Below are 25,003 nucleotides of genomic sequence, written 5' to 3'. Positions count from 1 at the left end.
AAGCACTGTCTACAAGTCTGTAGTAATTGGCCAGATGTTTTTTAATTAAATCTAGAATATGGATGTTATAACAATAGCAGCTCCTTTCATTGAGGGCCCCACATGGCAAGCACAACTCTGTCCTCCAGTCTTTCCATGGGTGTTCTATTGGACAGGTAACATATAAAAGCAACAGCCCATCAGGGAGATTAATTTGAGGTAAAGCTAATATTTGAACCACCCAGGTCTGTAGGTTCCAAAATCTGTACGGCCCTTTAATTGTAAGTAGGAGATCTTAATGGAAATGGGACAGATGCCAAATCATCTTAGAGTCCATGCCAAAGATGGGAGTGACTAATGGTGCCCTCACTCAGGTAACAGAGCTGCAGCAAGTAAGGAGGGGTTGGGGTCACCTGGCCCACACATTAGGGGAGACGGACCTTTGTACTCTGGCTTTAAAGCATGCTTACTCTATTTGCTAGTGAGGCTTGCTAGAACCTGTGGTGCTTATAGATGCATGGTAACAGTAGCCACAGTATAACTCCAAATGCAGATGGCTTTGTAAACAGGTTAAATTACACAGGAGCTACTATATACAGCTATCTGCAAATACATATACCAGCTTCCTGGTAAGTCCTTTTGAAAGCCTACCTTTCAGTCACCACTATGCTGTGTTAGAATGATTAAAACTGTAGCTTTGGCATGTCTGAGTTTTTAGAAAATTGTGTAAAGTAGGGCAAGTGAGGTTTGTAAAAGCTTAAGTCTGAACAGAAACATGATGTTAAGACAAAGAACTTCACAAGTGCAAAGTTTTTACTTTGGGGCTGCTATTTTAAAACAAACATTCGAATTAGAGTCCAAAGCAAAACAGCATAATGAGCAATCTAATTATGATGTTCTAAGGAACAGACTCATTATAGAATGGTATGTGCAAGTGTCATCATGGAGAGTCACAAATCCAGCATCTTATTTCAAGGCTCACTATGAGTGGATCTCTGGAAGAGGATGCCCTGTGTTTCCAAATATTCTCCTAAGGGGGTAGGAAGCAGGTGGCTAGAGGAATGTGATCAGCGAGCAGCCCTGCTGTCTCACAAACAAGATAATAACCAGAGGAAATTGATCAAAGGAAGTCAGAGATTGGAGTTTGGGGTCTCCGCAGGCATGTTTTGGCAGCCCTGAAGTACTGTGTCCCCCAGGTTGGGACCCAAGGAAGCACAGGCAGAAGAGAGGTCATCATTAAGGAGGGGAGATTTGGGGGTCCATTCACGTCCTGTGCTGAGTGTAAGCCTATCTGGGAAAATGGCGGGTCCAGAACTGGGCCGACCTCTCCCCTGCCAGCAGCCCCTGGATCTTGGAAGGCCCCTTCCAAGAGTGTCATTTCAGCTCCAGATAGGAGGAATAACTCCTACGCATGCTGGCAGCTTCCAGACATCAGTTGTCTGGGTTTTTCTGCCCCAGCACTTCTCCCCAAGTCTTCAGTTTGTTCCTACCCAGGATGTCTGGGAAGATAATCCCAAAGGACAACCCTCCACACTGGAGATTGTTGTCCCCGCTACCCCTCCTTCTTGGCCGCATCCTGAGCCCTGATTGCCTACTGTGGGAATCTGAACACCTTTGCCGGTCTCCTCTCTCATTACCCACTTCATCCTCTGGGAACAGCTCCCAGGCAAGCTACCTGCATGGAGATTCTCTTCTCAGCTTTTGCTTTCGGGTAACATGGAGACAGTTACCAAGGGGTGCTTGGTATAGATTCCTTGTGGCAGAGGGGGGACAGGGAAAGGGAGCTATATCTTTGCAGACTCCAGGGTTTACTGAACAGGATCAAGGAAGCATCTCAAGCCCTGAACCCCCTCATTCCTGTGTAGAACTCTCTCCATGAGGAAAGTATACTAGTGTTAGCTTCACTCAGGGATAGCAAGTTTGGGGGATATTCTGTAGTATCTCTTGAATGATTTACTGAATAAGAGATTAGAGAATTTATTCCAGAGCATAGTATGATCTATGAGTAACTATTCGCTGTTTTAAGGAAGAAATTCTTTTCTTATAGCTGTTTTCCTCCTTACACTTTTTACTCTCCTTTCCAAAACAATTGTAAATAAATTAATTCAGGGGCGCCTGGGTGGCTGAGTCGGTTACACATCCAACTCTTACTTTTGGCTCAGGTCGTGGTCTCGGGGTCCTGAGATGGAGCCTCGTGTCAGGCGGGCATGGAGCCTGCTTCAGATTCTCCCTCTCCTCCCCCTCCCCCTCTCCATTCTCAAAAAAATTTTTTTTGAAAGTCTGAAATGGGTGTTATTACCAACAATGATTTATATGGCATTTTTAAGATTTCAGTTTCCAAAGTTCACTTGTTTCTGAAGTTCATTACATAGACATGCAAAAGTAACTGCTTTTTGTAACCATGCTCAGTTCACTTATTCCAGTAATTTGGTAGATGGTGTGAGGTTTTGTGCATACACAGTTATGTTATCTGTGAATCTGTGTATGTAATTAGAGCTTAGAGATACTATTCTAATCTCTCAATGAAGTAAATTTAGAGTTTTTTTGCTACATTATCACAGACTGAGAACCTCTAATGCTGAGGATCTTAAACCTTTGAGGCATCTCTCTCCTGGTTGAACAGTTCCCATTGCTAGAAGTCTTTTTTTTTTTTTTTTTTTTTTAAATGTTCAGTTAGCCAGCATATGATAGACCATTAGTCTTTAATGTAGTGTTTCAGTGGTTCATTAGTTGTGTGTAACACCCAGTGCTCACCACCACACAAGCCCTCCTTAATACCCATCACCTGGTTACCCCATCCCCCCACGGCCCTCCCCTCTGAAATCCTCAGTTTGGTTCCTGGAGTGCAGAGTCTTTCATGGTTTGTCTCCCTCTCTGATTTCTGTGCCTTCAGATTTCCCTCCCTTCCTCTGTGGTCCTCCATGCTATTCCTTATGTTCCACTATGAGGGAAACCATCTGATAATTGTTTCTCTGCTTGACTCATTTCACTCAGCAGAATCCCCTCCAGTTCCATCCATGTTGATGCAAATGGTAGGTATTCATCCTCTCTGATGGCTGAGTAATATTTCATTGTATATATGGACCACATCTTCTTTATCCATTCGTCTGATGAAGGGCATCTTGGCTCCTTCCACAGTTTGGCTATTGTGGACCCATTGCTAGAAATCTTGTTCATGTTTTGGGCTCAGCTGGTTTCTGTTTCTCTGACAGCCATCCTAAAACTGGGAGACAGCTACACATCCCTCGGGCACCTCGGCTCAAGTGAAGCCGTTCTCAGTGGTTCCTCCCACGATGAGACCTGAGGACAACACCTGAACATTTCTATGTAGAACCTGGGCTTGAGGAAAGGTTAGCTAAGAAACCCTAAGAATAGTGTTTCTTTGGGACTGGATTTTAAAACACATGTCGTTTCCCCCACCCTCACATATGTGCTTTGTTTTTTAAAGATTGCAAAAAAGAAAAACAGGAGACACATGTATATCACTGATTATTTTTAATGATTTTGTGCTATGGTTTGACCACAGCAATAAGAACAAGCAGAAAAAGCTGATTTCATAACTAACAAACAGCACTTAGAGCAACATCTTTCTTTAAAAGTATTGCAATTACAGACCTTAGGCCTAAGAACTACATCACCATTGCTCAGTTAAAAGAGGCAGATACACAACAGTTGGAAATATTTCTCTGTATATAGCTGGGAATTATGTTGAAAGTAAGCACAAATGGCTGTTATAGACTTTAATAACTTCTGGTTATCAGAGCTCACATGAGCTACTGAAAAGCTCGCATACAGTTGTACTTTTTAGTTGGCTTCTTTATAATAAAAATTAAATGAACTAAATGCTATGAATAGTCTTGTACACATTTAAAAATAGCTTTCCAGTAGACAAAGACAATTAGAAAATGTGATTTTTGAAAGCCATGAAATGAAAAATAGCAATATACCAACAAGCACATTAAGGTGAACCAGTATCATTAACAGCAAAGTTTAAGCCTCAGTTCTGTGGAAAGGAAGCAATGGTGTGGGAACACACTTTAGTACCTCTGAGTCTAGAACATGACACTCATCTCTGATGACACTCATCCTCAAACAGTTCTCCCAAGAGATGGAACCTGGAAGGGTGGGAGTGTTGCTCCTGAGAGCAGAGAGCCTTGACTCCTCATGCCAAACCAGAACCATAAGGAGCCCCCACAGTTCATGAGGGGAGCCGAGGGTAGGGGCTGGATGGGACATAGCCTCTCCCCACCAAGATAACTATCTTGTCACGCCTTTTCAGAACAGTGAGAGAAGGGGTGACTTTTCATTCTTCAGCATTAAGAGTTGCATTGTAGAGGTGTTTTCAATGTAAGGATAATCTGTAATCGTCTGCTCTCTGGAGGATAAGGGCATGGTTCTTTTGTGGTTTTCAAAATCAGAACATAACACCACAGAGCAAAGAAAAAACGTGGATTTTACTAGAATTAATATCCTCTGGTGACACAATAGAGTGGAAATATGGATCAGATGGGCAAAATTTCACTGACTGCCTTTATGGACAACACTGGAAAGAATGAACATGCCCATGACTCAACTGTGGTTTTGGTGAAGACATGATAGGCTTTTTCCTTTTTTAGTATTAGAATATTTGAAGATAAAGGCAGAGGTCACAAAGGACACTGAGCTGGAAGGATAGATGTGTAAGAGGTGCGAAAGAACAGGCGACGAAAAACATAATCCCTAACGGCTGGCAAATCCTAGCTTATCAAGATCACCCCGAGACACCAACAGGAACGGATAAAAGATTCTTCACTTGACTGACCGATAGCTAGTTCTCTGTGAATGATAACCCAAAACAGAAGTTTTGCTAAGAGCGGGGTCATCTCCTAAGTGGATTTGTTTTTCCTGAGATACTCTTGCCCTACACACGCGTACCTTCATTGGCTCCACAACTTTAGTTTGTCAAAGGAAAAGGCACAGAGAGACTAGGGACACAGATGGCTCTGAAAGCCTCTGTACTGACCAAAGTTCTCTGCTGCTGGCCAATTTCCTGAACTTGGGCATCATTTCTATAATTTTAACAAAGTACGCACTTTTCACTGGGGCCTGACCTCTCCGGTCTTCTACAACATGAGATATCTTCTCATAAAGCAAATTCAAAAGACACTTTTTTTTTTTCCTGACTCTAACACTGGTCCAACTGAGCCTTACTAAAGAGATGAAAATGAGAAGCATCTAGTGGCAACCAAAAAGCTGTGGGATTCTTTTTGAATTATTTTTTAAAGGGTTTTCACAGCAAAGATGCAACTCTCACTTGCTATACATATGCTGGTCATAAACAGTGGCTTGTTTGTTCAGACTTCTTTCCCTTGTGTTATAATATTGATATTTAATAGGAAAATAAACTACATAGACTTTTATCTGTATGCATCCATTTGCAAATTTCCTTACAAAAGAGGACAAAGCACATAGGCATTCACAAATTCTATGCCATTTCTGTTAAAATCAGTATCTATACATTATATTACAATATTAACAATTTTTTGTTCTACCCATTGGGTAGGATATGTGCATAATATATTCAAGTTATATACAGCACCTTACAAATAAAAAGAGAAGACGGACAACTGAAAAAGCACCATTGTAAGTGAGGCACAACAAAGGTGGGAGCAGAGTGCGGCGGTGGGGGGCTCGGTTCCTGGGTCTGCTGAAGTCAGCAAGAGACCCCGTGGGGGCTTCAAAGCCACCAGCATGCAGAGCTCTTTGGAACGCCAAGGGCGACGCGACATGCGAGTAGCGCGTCCATTGCCCCCCCCGCCCCCCGCCCACTGCACACAAACAAGCACACGCAGAGAAAGGGAAGAGGATCAGAGGAAGGCAGCGCTTTCTTAGCAAGGCATTCTGACTCATACACACCAGCTTCCCGATGCAGCTGGTCTGGAAAGCAGCAGCAGCAAACGACCGTCTAACCCTGGCAGTCAATTACAAACTTGAACTACGTGAAAGACGCAGTACTTTGGGTAGTAATATCACCTCGGCTGAGATCTTGGTTCCTGAAAAATGTAAGTTATGTCGAGGCAGGAGGATTTTGCAAGGTCCTCTGGCCGGCCTCTGGCAGCTGGCCCCAGTGAGGGGAGCCTGCAAAGCTGCCGAGACTAGCTTTTGTAGTCTGGGGCGAAAGCTATTTCTTCATCTGTGACTTTGGCGGGCACTGGTGGACACCGTGTTGCTCACACTGAGGAGGGGAGATGTGCCAGCCCGTCACCCAATCATGTCATTTTATTTAGGTTCACCAAGGCCAAGGTAATCTGGGTGAACATCAGCAGAATGGAGTCTGCATCTGGCCCTTCCACTAGGATTGGGCCCTGGTAGAGAGGGGAAGTGGCCTTGGGGGGCATGTCACCATACAAAGGCTTGGTGCCAAGCATGGGTCTATGTCTTTAGTCACAGACAAAACCAAAAAGTTAACAAAAACCAAGTGTTCTTCCCAGTTCTCCCCGCTCCTTTTGCATACTGCTGAGCTTTGGAAATCTGAAGAGAAATGAATGGTATATGAGACAATATGCATTTAACGGTGCTGCTTTACATAGCAAACTTCTAGCAGGAGTCCCGGCCTAGCTAACACCAGACGGAAGCTGCAGGCAGGGAGCATGTGGGGGAGCAGCCCCCAGCCTGGCCCCTGAGCACCCCAGCAGGACCCTTCTACAGGCACTCCCTAGTCAGCAAAGCAACTGGATAGATGGTGCAGGAGGGCCCTGTCCAGGGGGGCAACTCTGCTTCTGAGGGGAAGGCTGTGATTTGGCCGGCTTCTTCTAGGTCAGAGCAGTTTTCTAGCAGTGCATGCTGTCTGAGTTCTCATTCTAATGAACATAGAATAAAGGTGAAGAAGATCAAAGGAAGAAGTTCAGAAGCCTAAGGCATGCTCATCTGTGCACCACATTCCTGCGCCAGTGCTTCTGAAGGCCTTCCAGGCTACTATCAGCCCCTGTCCTCTCCGAAGAGTTTGAGCTAAAATCAGCAGATAAATGTGAAGTCCTCGTGACAGGTCTTTTTAAGTTTTCAATGCTCTCTTCGGCTATCTTGAAATTTCTTAGGGGCTGTGTGTCCACAAGTGTATGTGATGGGGAAAGATGGAGTGCATGCTTGTCAAACTCCTTAACACTAAATTTTGGTCAGAGACACAAAGAACAGAGCAACGTTTACTTAATTACACAGTTTGTTTAGGAAAACCTCATTTGTACTAAGGACTGCTTTGGCGACTGAAGAACACAGACCTTCTGAAAAAGCAAATACACCCCTGAAGACTTGTTCCTAGAAATCGGATTCAACATACCCTGGGTTTTATGCTCCTGGAAGTCTGGGGACAGCAGCTAGATGTCACAGCTGGTTCCCGGAGAGCACTATCTCCCCACCCACTGTTCCTTTGAACAATGCAATCCTTTAACACCCTTCTGAAATAATAAACCCATCATGGATTGCCTACATCACAGGCTCCCCATCCAGACCTTTGGATCTCCTAAGCATGTGGGCTTCTTGAAGTTTGGGTCCCCGTACAAGCTGCCTCCTCACATCACCCTTGTCCCTCACCCAGCCAGCAAGGGGGTAATGTGGTATGAATAAGGCAACCACACCTTTCAAGAAGCTGTGGATCTAAATCACCTTTTCCCCATGTCAAAGGAAATGGACTATTAATTCAACTCATGACCTTGGCTTTCAAACTAATTCATCACAGAGGTCCAGCCCCAAAGACCATCAAGTCATGGTTTGCTAGGTCTGTGTCTTTAAATAACTATATAACTCAAAGGGCAATTCTCTAGGGGCCCAATAGGAAGAACCTCTTTTGAAGGACGATTCAAGTTACTGGAATTAAATAATTGCTTTGCCAAATTATTGTGAACATCTGGAAAACATTCATAAACTTAAAAGGTGACTAAGGAATTTACCAGTTTGTGACCATAGCTCATTCTTGCAGTAGGTAGGAAAAGGATTGTGCAACCATTTTGAGGAAGAGCTACAATATGGCGGGTTCACCACTGAGGTTTGGAATGATGATTAAGCTTCTCCTTTTGCATTTGACGGGACACCTAACCTACCCTGAGCCCCCACCTGTGGGGTCCTGACTGGGTCAGGTGCTAACATTCCCTTGCACAGTGAGGTAAGGTTCATGCCAAGGGGATGCCCAGCTTCCTTAAGCACGGGCCTGTAACCCAGGCAGTGAGCTGAGCCACAGGAGGGCCTAGGGCACAGGAGAGGCAGGCTCTGGGTCCAGAGAGGAAGTCTGGGTCCAGGCTCCCAGGGATCTGTCCAGTCTCGGGGTCCCAGAGGCAGCCCCAGAACAAAATACGCCTCCAAACAGGGTCTGAGGCCTGAGTGGCAACTGCTGCCCATCTTTTCTCTCTCTCCTTTTAAGAGAGACTAGATCTGTGGAGGTTACTGTGTGAAATGGATGAGTCTAATGGAGATTACAATCCTCAAAACAAAACAAAAAAACCAGCCACCTACTGACCGAGAGAAGTAGCAGAAAGGAGCCATGGACAGGACTTGCCATTCAGAACATTCTCCAGCTCTTAGCCCACAGCACAAAGTCACCTCCCTGAGAAACCACCCCAGAGACCCACAGACAGACACAAACACACATGTGTCAATTCAGCAATGAAAACCGCAGAGATCAGAGTCACTGAGCTATCATTCCAAATTCACTGTTTTACATGCAGAGGCCAAAGGGGACAAGCCCTCCCATGGCCTGGTGCTGGCCAAACCCACAGGCTGTGGCTGTCACATGGGTAAGATGCTGGCTTCCACACAAGGAAGTTACCTATTCTACATAAGAGCAAATGTTTGTAAATATCACGAATAGTGAAGCTGAGACTAGCGATATTTAAAATGAGCTCTCTGGTTGCATTGAACTACGTGTTGTGCTTTTTCTCCTGTGTGCTTACAGTCACTCCTCCCGCCCTGCACCGTTGGGTAACCACTGGGGGGTTGGGGGCTGAGGAAGCTCTCCCCAGGAGCCAGGATGGGTTCTGAGTACCGCATTCCTCCAAGAGCCCAGTGCCACCAGCAGTGATGGGTAGCGTGTATGGTCCCCGCCATGTGCTCTCACCGGCTCCAGGGGGCCTCCTGCGTGTGAAGATGCCCCTGGGGGCATCACCTGCACACTGTGGCCAGGTAGGCTGCCCCAGGGGGCCACTGGTGAGAGCCTCTTCCAGAGCCCTGACCAGCCGGCCAGGCCTGAACTGCACTACCTATCTAGAAAAGGAGAGAGAAAACGGAAATACACTGAGAAGTCACATATTCCAACAGTATTAAAAATAACCACCTTGCATTTTAAACAATTTATTGCGTAAAATAATGTATGTATCTGAGTATACTTCATGCTACAGTGAAAAAACAAAAAACAAAAAACAAAACAAAACAAAACAAAACAAAAAAACCCTAAATTACTGAAGAAACTGCTCCGCGGGAGGACGGGCAGGATTGCGTGATACCGGCTACATAAAATGCACATGTCAGGGTCAAAGTTAATCAAATATGCAGCCTAAGACTAGCAGAGGAACTCAGCAAGTCAGAAACGCTGGGATTTAGTCTTTCCTATCTTCCAATCCCAAAGTCTCCAGATGCTTCTGCGATGCACCACTATGTGAGCCAAACTCTTGCAACGGTAATGACCTCCTTGATTTAGGTAAGTTGGCATATGTTAGGCTATATCCCCAAACATCTTTTCTCGCGTGATTATGGGGAACACTCCGGGTATTCCTTGGGCCTAATAATAATCCACAGGTGAGAAGACAACATACAGAACTTCACATAGAACAGTCCCCTCATATATAAACATTTAGATAGTGCAACTTTTAAAAAAAAACACATCATCACGACACAAATTAGCTCCTTGCATTCATCTAACTTCTTCACTTTATACCTTGGCACACAAAACAGGGATTTTGAATCATATTTTTAAAACAAAATAAAAGTTCCACACCTTGGGAGAAAAAGCAAACTGGCCGATACTTCCCCACAATAATATATAATAATGCATCCTTTTTTATCAATTCATTATAAAACGGACCATTCTGGCCTCTTTCTCTGCAAAGTCTCCTTTCATAATTAAATAAATCAAACACCTCTGTGGGTTTTATTTCATGATATCTTCCAAGCATCCCTTTCTCTGTGTTCCCAAGCCCGCCCTTGGTGAAAACCAGCACCCACCCCGTCCTGACGCCTGTCCCCAAATAAACACTGTTCGCGGTCAGACCGGATGGAAGTTTGTATTATTTCAGTCTAGTCTGCTTGCAATTCCCCTGAAAGGAATCAGAAACAAAGACCACGTTTGCACATTTGGTTTTACTTCGTTGTAGCACGTGAAACAGAACAACAGCGTGCCGGGTGGGCGGAGGCAGTGCGGCCCTCCTCCCTCCTTGGTTTCTTCCTCCTCCTGCGCCGTCGCGGGGTCAGACTAGGTTCCCGGGCTTCCTGTCTTTGCCCTGGATGGGCAGCACATTGCCCCCCGAGCTGTCCTGCTGAAACGGCAGTCTGCTCCCTCTGTGGGCGCCGCTGTGCTGGTGATGGAAGAAAGAGGCGCCCGGATAGTGGCCCATCACCTCGCTGTACGTCGGGGGCGGCCCCTCCATCCTCCCGTTACTGCTGCAGGTGCTGGCACTTATCCCCGAGTTGCTGCTCGGCGGACACGGGCCCCCACTGTACGCGGAAATGTCTATCAAATCGCTGTCGAATATGGTTCGGTTGGGCGGGGCCCTCACAGATTCTCGGTTGAGTTCCCTCTGCTGTTCAGGGTCCCTGAGCTGCAGGGCGCAGGGCCCCTGGTAAGGAGGCGGCTCCTCCCCGTCAGATAGGGAGATGGTGGGCGGAAGGTCGATCTCATGCTGCACGTAGGGGTAGGTGGGCTGGAAACGGCTGAACCGGTCCCTCTGGATAAAGGATGGGGCCGTAAACCTGTCCCTGGACCTCGGGGCATACATGATCTGCAAGGGAAGGAGGGCAGGGTTGAAGACATCCGTGGCACAATGACCACGAACCTGAGGGTATCAAGGAAATTCATGCACGGTCTGTGTTCTCAGCAGTTCGAAGACTTTTCACGCAGTCCTCAAAACAGGAAACAATGGGAATCGACGATTTCGGGGTGGGGGTGGGAGGTAGTTTTCTTATTCCTTGTGACTTACACCACTCACCTTGCCAAACTACAGGTAATCTAGGATGGCTCAACAGTGGAGCCAGTGGTTAACTGACAATTTGGGTTTGATGGGAGTTACCGTGAACGCTATGTAAACATTTTCTGCTGGTTCCAGTGGAGTTCAACAGCAATTTCCGGCATTCAGTAAACAGGAATGACGCGGAAGAATGCTATGGGGGTGGCACGGCAGTCCTGTCCACCAGGGGACAGCTCTGGGCCCCCACACCTTCACCTGGAGCGAAAGGACCCCACTACCCACTCCCTCACCTATGGCTCAGAAGAATGGGGGCCCTCAGAGTTTTCATGTAAATCTAAGTATAATCACAACATATATAGGAGCATGTTGTTCTATCCATCATTAAGAAAATACAAAACAAGTGAGTTCTTTTTCCTTCTAGTTTCTAGACTTTTCCGGTTGTTTCATTCTGGATGAAAGTTTCCTGTAGTTACTTTTAGTAACTGACATGAAGAACATTTTGTACTCCAAAGTAAATACAATTACAGATTTGTTTTCCCAAAATGAATCCAAGTACTACTCTTCTTACATAATGCTCTCACCTATTCCACCAACCAGATTTCTTCTAGAGGAAAGACATGTATACAGATATAAAGATCTGTATCTCCACTGACTTCTTTCACACTGTAGTTTTCACTGATGGGCAAATCTATTGTTCTTTTAAAAATCATATTATGAAAGTTGGAGATGCATTTATAAACTATGCCCACATCTGCCAAGCCTCATTATTAGCAGCTTATGAAATCAGGTAAAGATCAGTGATTCTCAACCTGATTTCTCTAAGGAGCTTCAGACTAGCACAAATCATCTCTAGGACATTTTAGAGAAAAACTCCTCCTCACTTTTTTAACCAAAGTTACAGCTTGTGCCTTGATCGAAATGTGTTATTTCTTAATCTGTGCTGTAATACACTTAGTCTTTCCATCAATGTTCTCGAATGGTTATTCCCCACCTCCCCTCCCCTCACATGGGTGCAATAGCTACGTCCCACAGCCCACCCCCCAACCCCTACCCAACTCCTTACCTCTGAGGCCCCTGGCTGAGGCCCGGAGCTGTCTGAAGGCCACAGGCGCCCTTCCTGGCAGTGGGGGGACAAGAGACATCACAAGAAACAGTATTAGTCTCATGCAACAGCACCCAAAATCAAGGGATCACATTCCTCTTTGACAGCAGCAGACCTGTTTAAAACATGGAGTGACAAAGAACTGGTCCCTTTCACACCGAACACCTAAACAGAGAACTGTGATCACAAGGAAAAGTTGGAAGGTTTTGGTCTCAGCCATAATGGATTGAAAACAGATCTGAAATCAGGTATCTTCCAAACTCTACACCTGTGTGTTTGCAATACATTCAAAATGTCCTCAAAAGTGGACACCCGGGTCACCACCTGGATCTGGGTCAGGTCTGGGTGAATCCAAGCTCTTATTTGGAGGCCTGCCCCTCACAATGGGCACTAGCTGCCATGGGCTGGCCACCAGATAACACCATTCTGGAATGCAACCAGCTTTGCCCTAAGCAGAAGCAGAAGCAGAAGCAGAAGAAGCAGAAGCAGAAGCAGAAGAAGAAGCAGAAGCAGAAGCAGAAGAAGAAGCAGAAGCAGCAGAAGAAGCAGAAGCAGAAAGAAGAAGAAGAAGCAGAAGCAGAAAGAAGCAGAAGAAGCAGAAGCAGAAGCAGCAGAAGAAGCAGAAGCAGAAGCAGCAGCAGAAGCAGAAGCAGAAAGAAGAAGAAGAAGAAGAAGAAGAAAGAAGAAGAAGAAGAAGAAGAAGAAGAAAGAAGAAGAAGAAGAAGAAGAAGAAAGAAGAAGAAGAAGAAGAAGAAAGAAGAAGAAGAAGAAGAAGAAGAAGAAGAAGAAGAAGAAGAAGAAGAAGAAGAAGAAGAAAGAAGAAGAAGAAGAAGAAGAAGAAGAAGAAAGAAGAAGAAGAAGAAGAAGAAGAAGAAAGAAGAAGAAGAAAGAAGAAGAAGAAGAAGAAAGAAGAAGAAGAAGAAGAAGAAGAAGAAGAAAGAAGAAGAAGTAAGAAGAAAGAAGAAGAAGAAAGAAGAAAGAAGAAGAAGAAAGAAGAAAGAAGAAAGAAGAAAGAAGAAGAAGAAGAAGAAGGAGGAGGAGGAAATCCAACACTGGTTGGCTTTCAGACCAAAAACTGAGTTTCCCAAAGCCCAAATGCCCTTCAAGTGTCTTGTAACGAATTTTTTCTTGAGTTCATGTACTCATAAGGCAGAGGTAACAGGACATCTTGTTGTTTAATATCTTTTTCAAAAATGTTTGACCAGACCAACGAGGTGATGTGCAAACAGTGTACGTGATTAAGGGTCATTTCTAGCACCATGAATTTGTTTACAAGGCATCTCAGTATGCCATCCCTTTTGAACCGCAATTGTTGGCTCTTAGCAAGTGTCTGCTGGGCTATTTATTAGCTTAAGGCCTGTTACTATAAGAAAGAGAATAAGAACAATTGAGTTGTTCTTGTTGGTGGTGGTGGTGGGAAGAGATGCTTATATTTTTGGATTCCTAGGAATGTGCACACGTGACCTTGTGCTATCACTGAGCCTCCTGAAACCTAAGAACACCCATGAGATGACCTGCCAGGTAAAACACCCCTACGTCTTTGGACGCAAAGGCCAACCCTCTCTTGCTCTCTTCTGTAGGCCAGAATTCGAATACAAACACTCCTTTTGCAGCTAAACAGTGTTTGTCCAGTACATACAGCCCGTTCCTAAAATACCCATAGGACATCATGGAATCAGGGGCAAAAATATGAACAGACCCAGCTGCATTTAGAGGAAGTTGGGGCTTAGGGTCTGACTATGAAATTACGTAATGAGCTATTTTGGCGTCAGCATGGCGACAGGTGACAGAGTCCCAAGTAGAATCTAATAAAGCAGCTGACCCGCACCCATGGGCAGCCCTTCACTGGGCCTGGGCAGCTTGCCGGGAGCTTCCACAACTTCCTCTGGGTCAAAGGGAAACATTCAGTATGTTTCGAGGTCATATTGAAAACAGCATAAAAACGAATCCTTGGATACGTCTGTGACTTATCATTCTGCCCCAGCAACCCTTTCTGTCTGTCAGATGAGCTTGGTTCCATTCCTGCCCCTGCACACACTGGCCACCTCCCTGACCCGGGGGACTGACACCAGGCGACAGCCGGAGCAGGTGGTTAGCCCAGAGTTAGTTGCTGAAGGGCCACAAATAACAGCACCATGCAAGGTGACCCAGAAGCAGGGGCATGCACCTTTTCTGAAGAATGAAAATAACCATCCTCAGTGGTTTTATTTCCCTAGAAATTAGCCAAACTGAGAAACTGCCTAGAAAAGACCACACTTCGTGGTCTTGCTCCTCCCATTATCACTTCCACTTGGTGCTCTGGGACCCTCCTCTGGAGCCTTCTGGAGCCCTTCTCTTGCCGCCTTCAGGGCCACCCTCCCTTCCTGGTCTGTGCCTTCACCCACGCTGACCGAAGCTTGGGGGTGCCTCCAGCTCTGCATTTGGTTAACTGTGGGGAAGTCCACAGACCCTGTCGGGGGCATGTCTCCTCTCGCTGCAGGCTCCCTGGGCCACTCCCTCCTACCCCCCTCCTTACAGGGCCATCCTCATGGGGATGGGTCTACACCACAGTACCTCCTCCTGGAAGCTCCAGGACCCAACTGTGGGGGCCTCCTGGATTCCAGTACGGAATCCCAGTGCTGACCTCTTTGCACTGGCACTCATCAGCTTCTCCTGAAACTTCACATTCCTCTGTCACTCCGGCTCATCTGCTCACCAGGCCCCCTCAACCCCACTCTACCTCCCTCATTGCTATCAGCAATATTTTATTTATTTGTTTGTTTTTAAATATCTTATTTATTTATTTGTCAGAGAAAGAGAGAGGATGAGCACAGGCAGAGGGAGAAGCAGGCTTCCCTTTGAGCAGGGAGCCCAATGCGGGGCTCCATCCCAGGACCCTGGCATCATGACCTGAGTGAAGGCAGACACCCAACTGACTGAGCCACCCAGGCTCAGTCTCTCTGTCATTAATATTTTAACAACGGCATGGCTTATTTAACGATTCACTAACAACTCCCTGCCCCCTGATTCATTCGTTTCTACAGGACACTTATTTTTTAGGCCTTTCACCCACACAGCACATAGGAGCCCATTAAAACAATGAAATCTACAAGATGCCATGGTGAGAATGGTTAGGGTCAACAGCCCAGAAAGCTGTCATTCTAGTTCTGTGCTGGTACACGGAGAACCGAGACCCAGAAGATGGCCAGAATTCTAGAAAGCTGGATCCTGCTGGTTAGGGACCTGCCTCACTCATGTCCTCATGCCTTAACCTGCTTTGGCCACATGCCATGCTGCCCATCACCAGACTATCCTCAGTAGCAACGATTCTCATTCTGCTGGAAAAGCCTGATTATTCTGGCCCCCCAGATGAGGTGAAGTCCTTAGTCTATGATCTGAGCCCATGATCAGGGTCCTCCAAGGGGCCTGTACTATCTTTTCAGATAGCTGTGCCTAGTTGAACTCAAAGATGTGGGCCTCTTGTCTGGACCTCTCTGTTTCCTCATCTCCAAACACTAGTGGTACCATTTTCAGGGAGAAGGGGCTCATCATACAGCCGGCATCTACTCAAATGGCAGTATTTCTGGATCCTCATTATGGGACCAATTTTTATCTCAACAGTGAAGTCTCTACTGTTCCTGGCTAATGCTTGTATTATTACATGGTATTATACTTGGAATAAGCTGTGAAATAAGATAATACTTCAAATAGTTCATAAAGATTTGAGAAAAAGGAATAAAATTTTGCCAATATTATTATGCAGGCTTAAAATCTTTCACTTCCCTTACAGCTGTCCCTTGTTAGAACACCCACCAAAGGGAAGCGACACATGCATTCATTACTTCATCATACATCTACTGACTACTTCCTGACAAGGGGTCTTGATCCCAACACGTAAGAGGATGTGCATAACTGAAAAGGCCCTGTGCCACACCTTCCCATGGGATGGGGGGTGGGGGTGAACAGGGGTGCTGCACGATCCCCAAAGTTAAGCCGTCACTCCCCCACCTTGTTCCACTCAAGAAAGCATTCTGGAATGTGAGTTGGCGTGACATTACTCTAAGGATCACTTTGAATCAATTCTAGTTCATTTTTTTGAGGTCTATTATTCTCAAGTCGCTCATGTTGTATCTATTACTAGACCAATTACTTGAGACACATATTAAAACTGAGCAGGACAACACATGGGGGAATGTCACACCTCATCTAGGAAGCTTACAAGAAGGGTACTCTCTTGGGTCCCTCTCCGTATGTGCCCTCCCTTGCATGTGTGTTTCTTACTCTCTGGTTTTCCGCCTGGAACAAAGTCACTGTAACAAGAAAGGTAATGACTGATTATCTGATGACAACTGAATATTACCCAGATGGATGACACAGCTATTGACACAGAACTGTAAGGGCAAGTGAACTCTGAGTTGGGGAAAGCCCTCGGCCACCACTTTTCCATCTGTGACTTCGACAAGCTTACTTCATTTCTCCAAGTCCCAGTTTCCTTACTTGCAAAAGAAGCTTGTTCTGAGGCTCAAGTAGAGGAAGGTAAGCAAATTCCTTAGTCCATGCCTTGCACATAAATATTCAGTAAATGGTAGCTCTTACCATTATAGGTAATGGCTACTGGCTGTTTTACACAGCTAACGTGGGGATAAGTTTCAGTTATCACTTCTAAAATAATGAATTGATTGAAATTTCCTCATTTGTTTATTTACAAGACTATTCCCAAGGTGGCATTTTGTCTTTTTCAAAAAAATTGTTTTTGAGTATACCTGACACACAATGTTGCCACCACCTGTCACCAAAGGTGGCATTTTTTTTTTTTTTTAAAGATTTATTTGACAGAGACAGCAAGAGAGGAACACAAGCAGGGGGAGTGAGAGAGGGAGAAGCAGACTCCCTGCCAAGCAGGGAGCCCAATGTGAGACTGGATCCCAGGACCCTGAGATCATGACCTGAGCCGAAGGCAGATGCTTAACGACTGAGCCACCCAGGCGCCTCACAAAGGTGGCATTTTGAATGGAAACACTAGAAGCATCAGAAGGCTTAAGCAAAGTTGCATTTATCTCAGATTTCTCCAGAACCCTTCTCATAAGGTCGGGAGCTGATTCTTAAGAGGGGGCATTACCCAGGAGACCCCTCACAGCAAGTTCTTCTCCACCGCTTCCCACCACTGGGTTTCAGCAAGACCCCAGGTGCTACACAGAAGGGCCCACTAGGGCATGATCCCTGTCTGTACTCTTCAGTCATTAGCTTAGCTGACATTAGCTGTCCACTGAGGGAACCACCATAGGTCCAGACACCGGCAGAGGCTGCTTATGCCATGCACGGCTCCTTCTGATATCCTCACATCAAAGTAGGGAGGCAGAAAACAGAAAGAGTAAGAGCTTATCATGAGAGCTTATCTCTTAGATCTTCTTTTATTTGCTAAATGAAATCTTTCTGTGAATAAGTACTTCACCATTTGTCATTCTTCTGCTAATATAGTCACCGACCAGCGCTCACTCATGTTCAAGCACCTGGAGTAGGGTGACCTATTTCTTCTGAATCTGCAGAGCTGTGGGCAGAATCTGGTGTGCAGAAACGTGCCAAGGGAGAGGCTTGCCCTCATGACAGAGCCTATCAGCACAGATCCACAAAAAAGCACCCCAAAGCCCTTGGGTCACTCTGGGGGGCTGGCTGGTCATCAAGGGGTGCTACTGAATCTACATGTTATGGAAAAGGGACACAAGACAGCTCTAAATCTTGTGGGCTTGAAGACAGGTATTTTCAGACTCATTTACACTTGAGAAGTTGCTTTGTATTTTCCTCCTTTCCAACTGTCAATGAACAGTCATACTGATGGAAAAATTTCCTGTTGAGTTGAATCTGCTTGAAGCTTAAACATCTGCATTGAAGACAAAAATAATCACCTATCTTTCCAACGATTATCTTTATGACGCCAACAATCAAGATATGGTATTTGCAGACCTAGAACACAATGACAGCATTTTTTTTCCCTTTAAATCTGACCATTTGGTACATTTCAGGGGGTGGGTGGTGAGTGGGAAACTGACTTGTCTCCTTTTTACATTTTTTATTGTGGTAAAATGTACATAATGCAAAATATGCCATCTTAATAATTTAGAAGTGTGTTCTCTGGCATTAAGTACACTCACATTTTTGTGCAACTATCACAACCATCCATCTCCAGACCATTTTTATCTTCTCAAACCGAAATGCTGTCCTCATTAAACACTAACTTCCCATTCCTTCCCCTGCTGACCCCCTTGCAACCACCATTCTACTCTCTGTCTCTATGAATTTGACTATTCTAGGTACATTTTATAACTGGAATCATACAACATTTGTCCTTCTGTGGGCAGATAGACTGCTGTATTCTTTTTTCACTTTAATATCTTTATAATATCTTTAAGGTTCCTCGATGTGTCAATATTTCCCTCCTTTTTTAAGGTTAAGTTCCATTGTAAATATATGTCATATTTTGTTTATTCATTTGCCCATTGATGGATATTTTGGCTGTCTCCATCCTTTGGCTATTGTGAATAAAGGTGCTATCAACAGGGGTTTATAAATATCTCTTGAAAGCTTTGCTTTTAATTGGGTCTAAAGCCACAAGTGGAATTGCTGAATCATATGGCAATTCTATGGTTAATTTTTTGAGGAGCCAAACATACTGTTTTCCTAGCAGCAGTACCATTTTACATTCCCAACAGCAATGCACAGGGTTTCAATTTCTTCCCATCTTCACCAACACTTGTTATTTCCTGGGGTTTTCTGCTAACAGCAATCCCAAAGGGTATGATGTGGTGCCTCCTTTTGGTTTTGATTTGTGTGTAGTGTATTAAGTCAAGGTTTTCCATAGAAACAAAACCAATAGGAAACATTGATACATATATACACACAATATATGTATACATTTAATATATATAATTTAATGTATATCATATTATATATATAAAATAGGATAAATATATAATAGGATATTTATTATAAGAATTATAAATAATTACAGGAGTTATAGACAGTAGGATACTTATTATTATAGAAATTGACTTATATGGTTACAGGGACAGACAAGTCCCACAATCTTCCATATGCAGGATGGAGAACGAGGAAAGTTTGTGGTATAATTCAGTCTGAGTCTGATGGCCTGAGAAGCTGGGGGTGATGCTAAATATAAGTGTTAGAGTCCAAAGGCCCAAGAACCAGGAGTTCTGATGTCAGAACAGAAGATGTACCCCCGCTCCTGCTCAAAAAGGAAGAGACAAAATTTACCCTTCCTCCTTGAGCCTTCCAGGGATTGTATGATGCCTGCTCCCACTGGGGAGGGCAGATTATTTTTTTCTCAGTCAACTGAGTCAAATGTTCGTCTCCTCCAGAATTACTCTCATAGACACATCTGAAAATAATATTCTATTACCTATCTTGGCATTGCTTAGCCCAGTCAAGTTGACACATAAAATAAACCATCACAGTTAGTGACACAGAGCTTTTCTCATGTGCTTATTGGTCATTTGTGCATCTTCTCCGGAGAAATGTCTATTCAGGTCCTTTGCCTATTTTTAAATTACATTGTCTATTATTTTGTTGTTGAATTGTAGGAGTTCTTTATGTATATTGTATATCAATCCCTTACTAGAGATATGATTCCCAAATATTTTCTCCCATTCTGGGAGCTGCCTTTTCACTCTCTGGACAAGTGTCCTTTGATAAACAACTTTTATATTTTTCGAATTCTAATATATTTTTTCTTTCATTACCTGTGCTTTTGGTGTCATATCCAAGAAATCATTGCCAAGCCCAATTTCATGAAGTTTCTCCCCATTGTTTTCTTTAACAGTTTTATACCTTTAGCTCTTACATTTAGGTTTTTGGACCATGCTGAGTTAATTTTTTGTATATGGTATTAGATGATAAAGTTCAATGTCATTATTTTGCATGTGGATATCTAATTTTCCCAATACTATTTTTGAAAACACTGTCCTTTCTCCTTGAATGGTCTTGGCATCCCTGTCAAAAACCAATTGATAGGTGACAGTTTATTTCTGGGCTCTCTAGTCTATTCCATTGGACTCTTTGTCTGTCTTTATGCCAGCACCATACTGTTCTGTACTGTAGCTTTGTAGTAAGTTTTGAAATCAAGAATTATGAGACTTCCAACTTTGTTACTCCTTTTCGATATTATTTTGGCTACAGTTGGGGGGCATTATTTCCCTGGAGATGGCATATGCATTTTAGGATGAATTTTTCTTTTTCTGCAAAAAACCGTCATTGAGTTTCACATGTTTACACTGAATCTGTAGATTGCTTTGGGTAGTATTGACATTTTAAGAATATCAAGTCTTCCAATCCATGAACATAAATGTCTTTCCATTTAGCTGTGTCTAAATTCTTTCAGAGCATTGTATAGTTTTCAGTGTACAAATCTTTCACCTTCTTGGTTAAGTTTCTTCCTAAGTATTTTATTCTCTTTGATGCTACTTGTACATTGAACTGATTTCTTAATTTCCTTTTCAGATTGTTCACTCTTAGTGTAAAAAAATGCAACTGATTCTTGCATATTGATTTTTGTATCCTGCAACTTTGATCAATCTGTTTATTAGGTCTAGCAGGTTTTTGTTTGTTTGTTGGAATATTTAAGGTTTTCTATATATAAGATCATGTCATCTCTGAACAGAGGTAATTTTAATTTTTCCCTTCTAAAAAAAAATGCCTTTTATTTTTCCTTCTTGCCAAGTTGCTCTAGCCAAAACTCCCAATAAATACTATGATGTAATAGAAATGGTAAAAGCATGCATCCTTGTCTTGTTCCTGATCTTAGAGGAAAAGTTTTCAGTCCTTCACCACTGCGTATGTTAGCTGTGGGCTTTTCATGAGTGGCCTTTTATTATGTTTAGATAGTTTTGTTCTATTCTAGTTTGTTGAATGTTTTTTTTTTTTTTTTTTAAAGATTTTATTTATTCATCAGAGAGAGAGAGGGGGAGAGAGTGAGCACAGGCAGACAGAATGGCAGGCAGAGGCAGAGGGAGAAGCAGGCTCCCTGCTGAGCAAGGAGCCCGATGTGGGACTCGATCCCAGGACGCTGGGATCATGACCTGAGCCGAAGGCAGCTGCCCAACCAACTGAGCCACCCAGGCGTCCCAGTTGTTGAATGTTTTTAATCATGAAAAAGTATTGACTAATTTCAAATTCTTTCTCTGCATCAATTAGATGATTATTTAGTTTTTCCCCTTCATTCTATTAATGAACAGTAGATTGGTTTTCATATGTAGAACCATCCTTCCATGAGAGAAATAAACCACATTTGGTCATAGTGTATAATCCTTTTAGTATGCTACCAAACTCAGTTTGCTAGTATTTTGTTGAGGATTTTATATCAATATTCATAAGGGGTACTGGTTTTCTTTTACTGTTGTTGTCTTTGTCTGGCTTGAGGGAAATCCTGGCCTCACAGAATGAGTTAGAAAGTGTTCTCTCCTCTTCAAATTTTTTGGAAGAGTTTGAGAAGGATTGGATTAATTCTTCTTTAAATGTTTGGTACAATTCACAATGAAGGCTTCTGGTCTAGATTATTTTCTTTGTTGTGAGGTTTTTGAATATTGGTTCAGTCTCCTTACTACTTATAGATCTATTCAGACTTTCTATTTCTTCATGAGTCAGTCTTAGTAGGGTGTGTTTCTTGGAATCCGCCCATTTCAACTTGTTCATAGTACTCTCTTATAATCCTTTTTTACTTCTGTATCTTTTGGATTTTTTTTTACATCCAAAGGATACAACATTTGTCGCATTAAAAGAGAGTAATATGTGACCATGATTTACTGGGGCTTCTGCTGGGTCCTGCAGCTGAAGCCTGGTGCCTTGCACCCATGTGCACTGTGACCATGTGTAAGGCCACTCTCATGCCCCAAATCTTCTTTGTTTTATGCTCTCAGTCCAACTCTCCTTTCCATATACAGGAGACCAGAGGAAACACATTTGAAGACTGGAAACAATGAGATCTTTGCGAGACTGTAAACACCTAATAAAGTGTTTTTCAAACTGTGAGTTGCAGCCTCTTAGAGAACTGGAAAATCAATTAAGTGGGTCAAAACCAGCATTCCAAAAAACTGAAATAGAACAGATAATGACTGAGTACATTGTAAGTATTCTGCAACACTTCTTCCTTAGTTGTGTTAATGAGTATTGTGGATTACAATGTAAAACGTGTTTTTTACTGTTCTTCAGGGTCAAAAACAATCTGAAGGCCTCTGATCTAAGCCAATGATCCCTCATTTTAGATGGGAGAAAGGTGAGGCCAAAGAAGGTACACTGCTCATCAGAGGTAACAGCCAGTTTGTGGTAAAGCAAGGCTGTTACTAGATGGATATTTTGTCTTCTACCCTTCAAGGGTACCCCCAGTGAATGAGTTTATTGTATGGCATCAAATATTTGGAACTGTTTTCTCCCCATCTCAGGGTGAGAACTTCAAAGCAGAGGCAAAACTCATTTTTGATTATTCAGCAACGCCTTTACCATCTAGTAAAATATATTTTCTCTCATGTCTTCCTTTTCCTCACATAGCTTCTCACCATCCAAATGCTTTAGTATTTCTGTCTTTCCACCCTAGATGGCAGTAACAGCTTAGATGCAAAGGCAAGACCGTTCGGTATCAGTGACTGTTTTCTCCAGCATTTCCCCTCTTTCTTCCTCTTCAGGAATCCACCAGCAAACTTATCCTCCAGACTTAAAATGTCCTTCCCAACTCTACTCAGTCTAGGCACATCCCTTAAGAGAAAGACAAATCATCCAGGATGATCTGTTGGGAAGAAAAGGGAATCCTCTGTATTTCCAGAACAGTACAATAGATCATAGGCTCTGAGGAGTGAGCAGGAAAGGAGCCTCAAATGTGCCACTTCTGAGCTTGGTGCTGGGGGAGAATGAGCAATTAGACCTGGAGACAAATCAGCCTGGGAATTAGAAAGCTCAGGGTAACAGAGAAATGTGGAACTACATGCTATCAGCCAAGGCGGGCACAATCACCTCCTCTCTTGTGATATTAAGCCTAGGGACAGGGACAGTGCTTTTCCCAAGGTCATAGAGCTGGTAGGGGGATTAACACATGGAGCCAGAACCCAGCTACCTCCCTTGGCATCTTTTGATAGCCCCAGGGAGCCTCCTCAGCTAGTGCCACAGAATTAGAATAATCAAGAGAACTTTGATTTCCCCAGAAAAAATTCATACCAATTTCTAAGGGCTAATTAAAAAGAAACAAGACAGGCTTTACCATTAAATTATTAAATGCTATCGGGCCTATATAAAACATCACTAAAATCTACCTATTAAAATTTTCACCAATTTTACTTAAAGATCTGATTTTAGCATGCTTTTGTCATAATACACACCATACTCAAATGAGTTATCTTGGGAGTCTATAGATGCTCAGAACATTATTGAACTTGTCTTCATCATCAGCTTATGTTAGCAGAGGATGTTTTTTAATTGCAAAAGTAGCACATGAACACATTCTTATCACAAAAGTTCCAACACAGAAACCAGCCTCTCTTTGTCCACCTCCTCCCGTCCCAGCTCCTCCCCAGAAGAAGCCATTGGTTTGCTGTGGGACCCTTCTCGACGGCATCAGTCTGTAACTCAGACAAAATCAGTCTTCCTAATTGAGCACCGAGCTTGTATAATTCAGCCCGATCAGTCACATCATTTGTAAGATTTAACTCTAAGTGGCTTTTTTGGCTGGTACCAAAAAGCAAAGCATCTTCAGGGAACAAAGAAGAAAAAGGAAGATTTGCCATCACTGAGATACTCAAAAAAAGATATTCTCCTTGAAAGATCTCCAAAATAGGACCCTACAAGCTCTGAAGGTAATTCCAGAACTGTTCTGAGCACTGGCAACATCACTGGAGGGGCAATTTGCACGACTCACAGAGCTCTAAAAACAAATCTTGGCTATTAAAAAGACCTTTCTACTTTTGTTCTGATGAGAATCTGCTGTGTAACAGCTGTGTCCCAGCAACCTTAGCCAGTTTTTGCTAGCAACTTCCCCTCCTGTTTCTCTCACTTGAATGGAGGCAGTCTCATTCGGAAGCTGTTACAATTACCTTCTGATGCTTCAGTCAGACATACCAAAGTGTAAAACCATTTAAATGACCAGTCTGGCGGCTGGACTGCATCTTATTCAGGGAGAAACAGTTTGACTGACAATAGGAAATGTATGCTTGGAGTTTACAGTTCAGCGCTGACTGGCTTGCCCCTCGCAGTCCCTGTGACATTAGGAAATGCAGTTTCAGAGGCTCATGATATAATGAATTTTATGGGAACAAGTTGACAAGTACCCCTGGTCTTCCCAGGCAGCAAGAATCTGCCTCCCCCACAGAGAAACTGTCCCCTGCCATCTTTCATCTCAGTCCAATGCTAAATAAAGCCAGTGGCTTTCTTCTCTTTAGTCTGGAGTGTCAGAGACATGCTTATTATAACTACAACATCAAGCCCTTTAGTTCATTTTTTTCCCACCTTACTAAAATAGTTCATTTCTATTATTTTAGAAATGGTTTTCTAAATGCTTTTCTAAACCTAAGTAGAAATGAGAAAAGGCAGGTACAGAGCAGTGCACCTCTCTAGTCCCTGCAGGAATGAACTGTGTGTGTGGTTGACTTCCCCACTCCCTGCACCCTTCACTGGGCCCAGAACATAGCCTGTGGGCTTCTCAAGCACCAGGAGTTCTAAGCCCAGTGTGGTGGATTCCTGAGCTCTTCGAGTAGAGTCCAGAACTGCCTATCCTCAGGCCATCTTTGGTCCCAAGTCGATGGCCATC

At 43.6% G+C, this 25,003-nt stretch overlaps 1 protein-coding gene across 10 annotated transcripts in view; it reads right to left on the bottom strand.

Annotated features, from left to right (window-relative positions):
* Positions 1-3,457: 3,457 nt before the first annotated feature.
* Positions 3,458-25,003, bottom strand: part of LDLRAD4 (low density lipoprotein receptor class A domain containing 4) — a 417,129-nt gene continuing 395,583 nt past the window's right edge. For all 10 annotated transcript variants that reach the window (XM_059139069.1, XM_059139067.1, XM_059139075.1 and 7 more), the window contains 2 exons: positions 12,187-12,240; positions 3,458-10,937 (listed from right to left, as the gene is read on the bottom strand). In XM_059139069.1, the coding sequence (XP_058995052.1) occupies positions 10,407-10,937; positions 12,187-12,240 (585 nt within the window). In that variant the 3' untranslated portion in view covers positions 3,458-10,406. The remainder of the gene's footprint in view (positions 10,938-12,186; positions 12,241-25,003) is intronic.

The sequence above is a fragment of the Mustela lutreola genome, chromosome 11 (genome assembly GCF_030435805.1).
Source record: "Mustela lutreola isolate mMusLut2 chromosome 11, mMusLut2.pri, whole genome shotgun sequence".
NCBI classification, from domain to species: Eukaryota; Metazoa; Chordata; class Mammalia; order Carnivora; family Mustelidae; genus Mustela; species Mustela lutreola.
The sequence above is the reverse complement of the archived record's forward strand: the minus strand, read 5'-3'. Positions and strand labels throughout refer to the sequence as shown.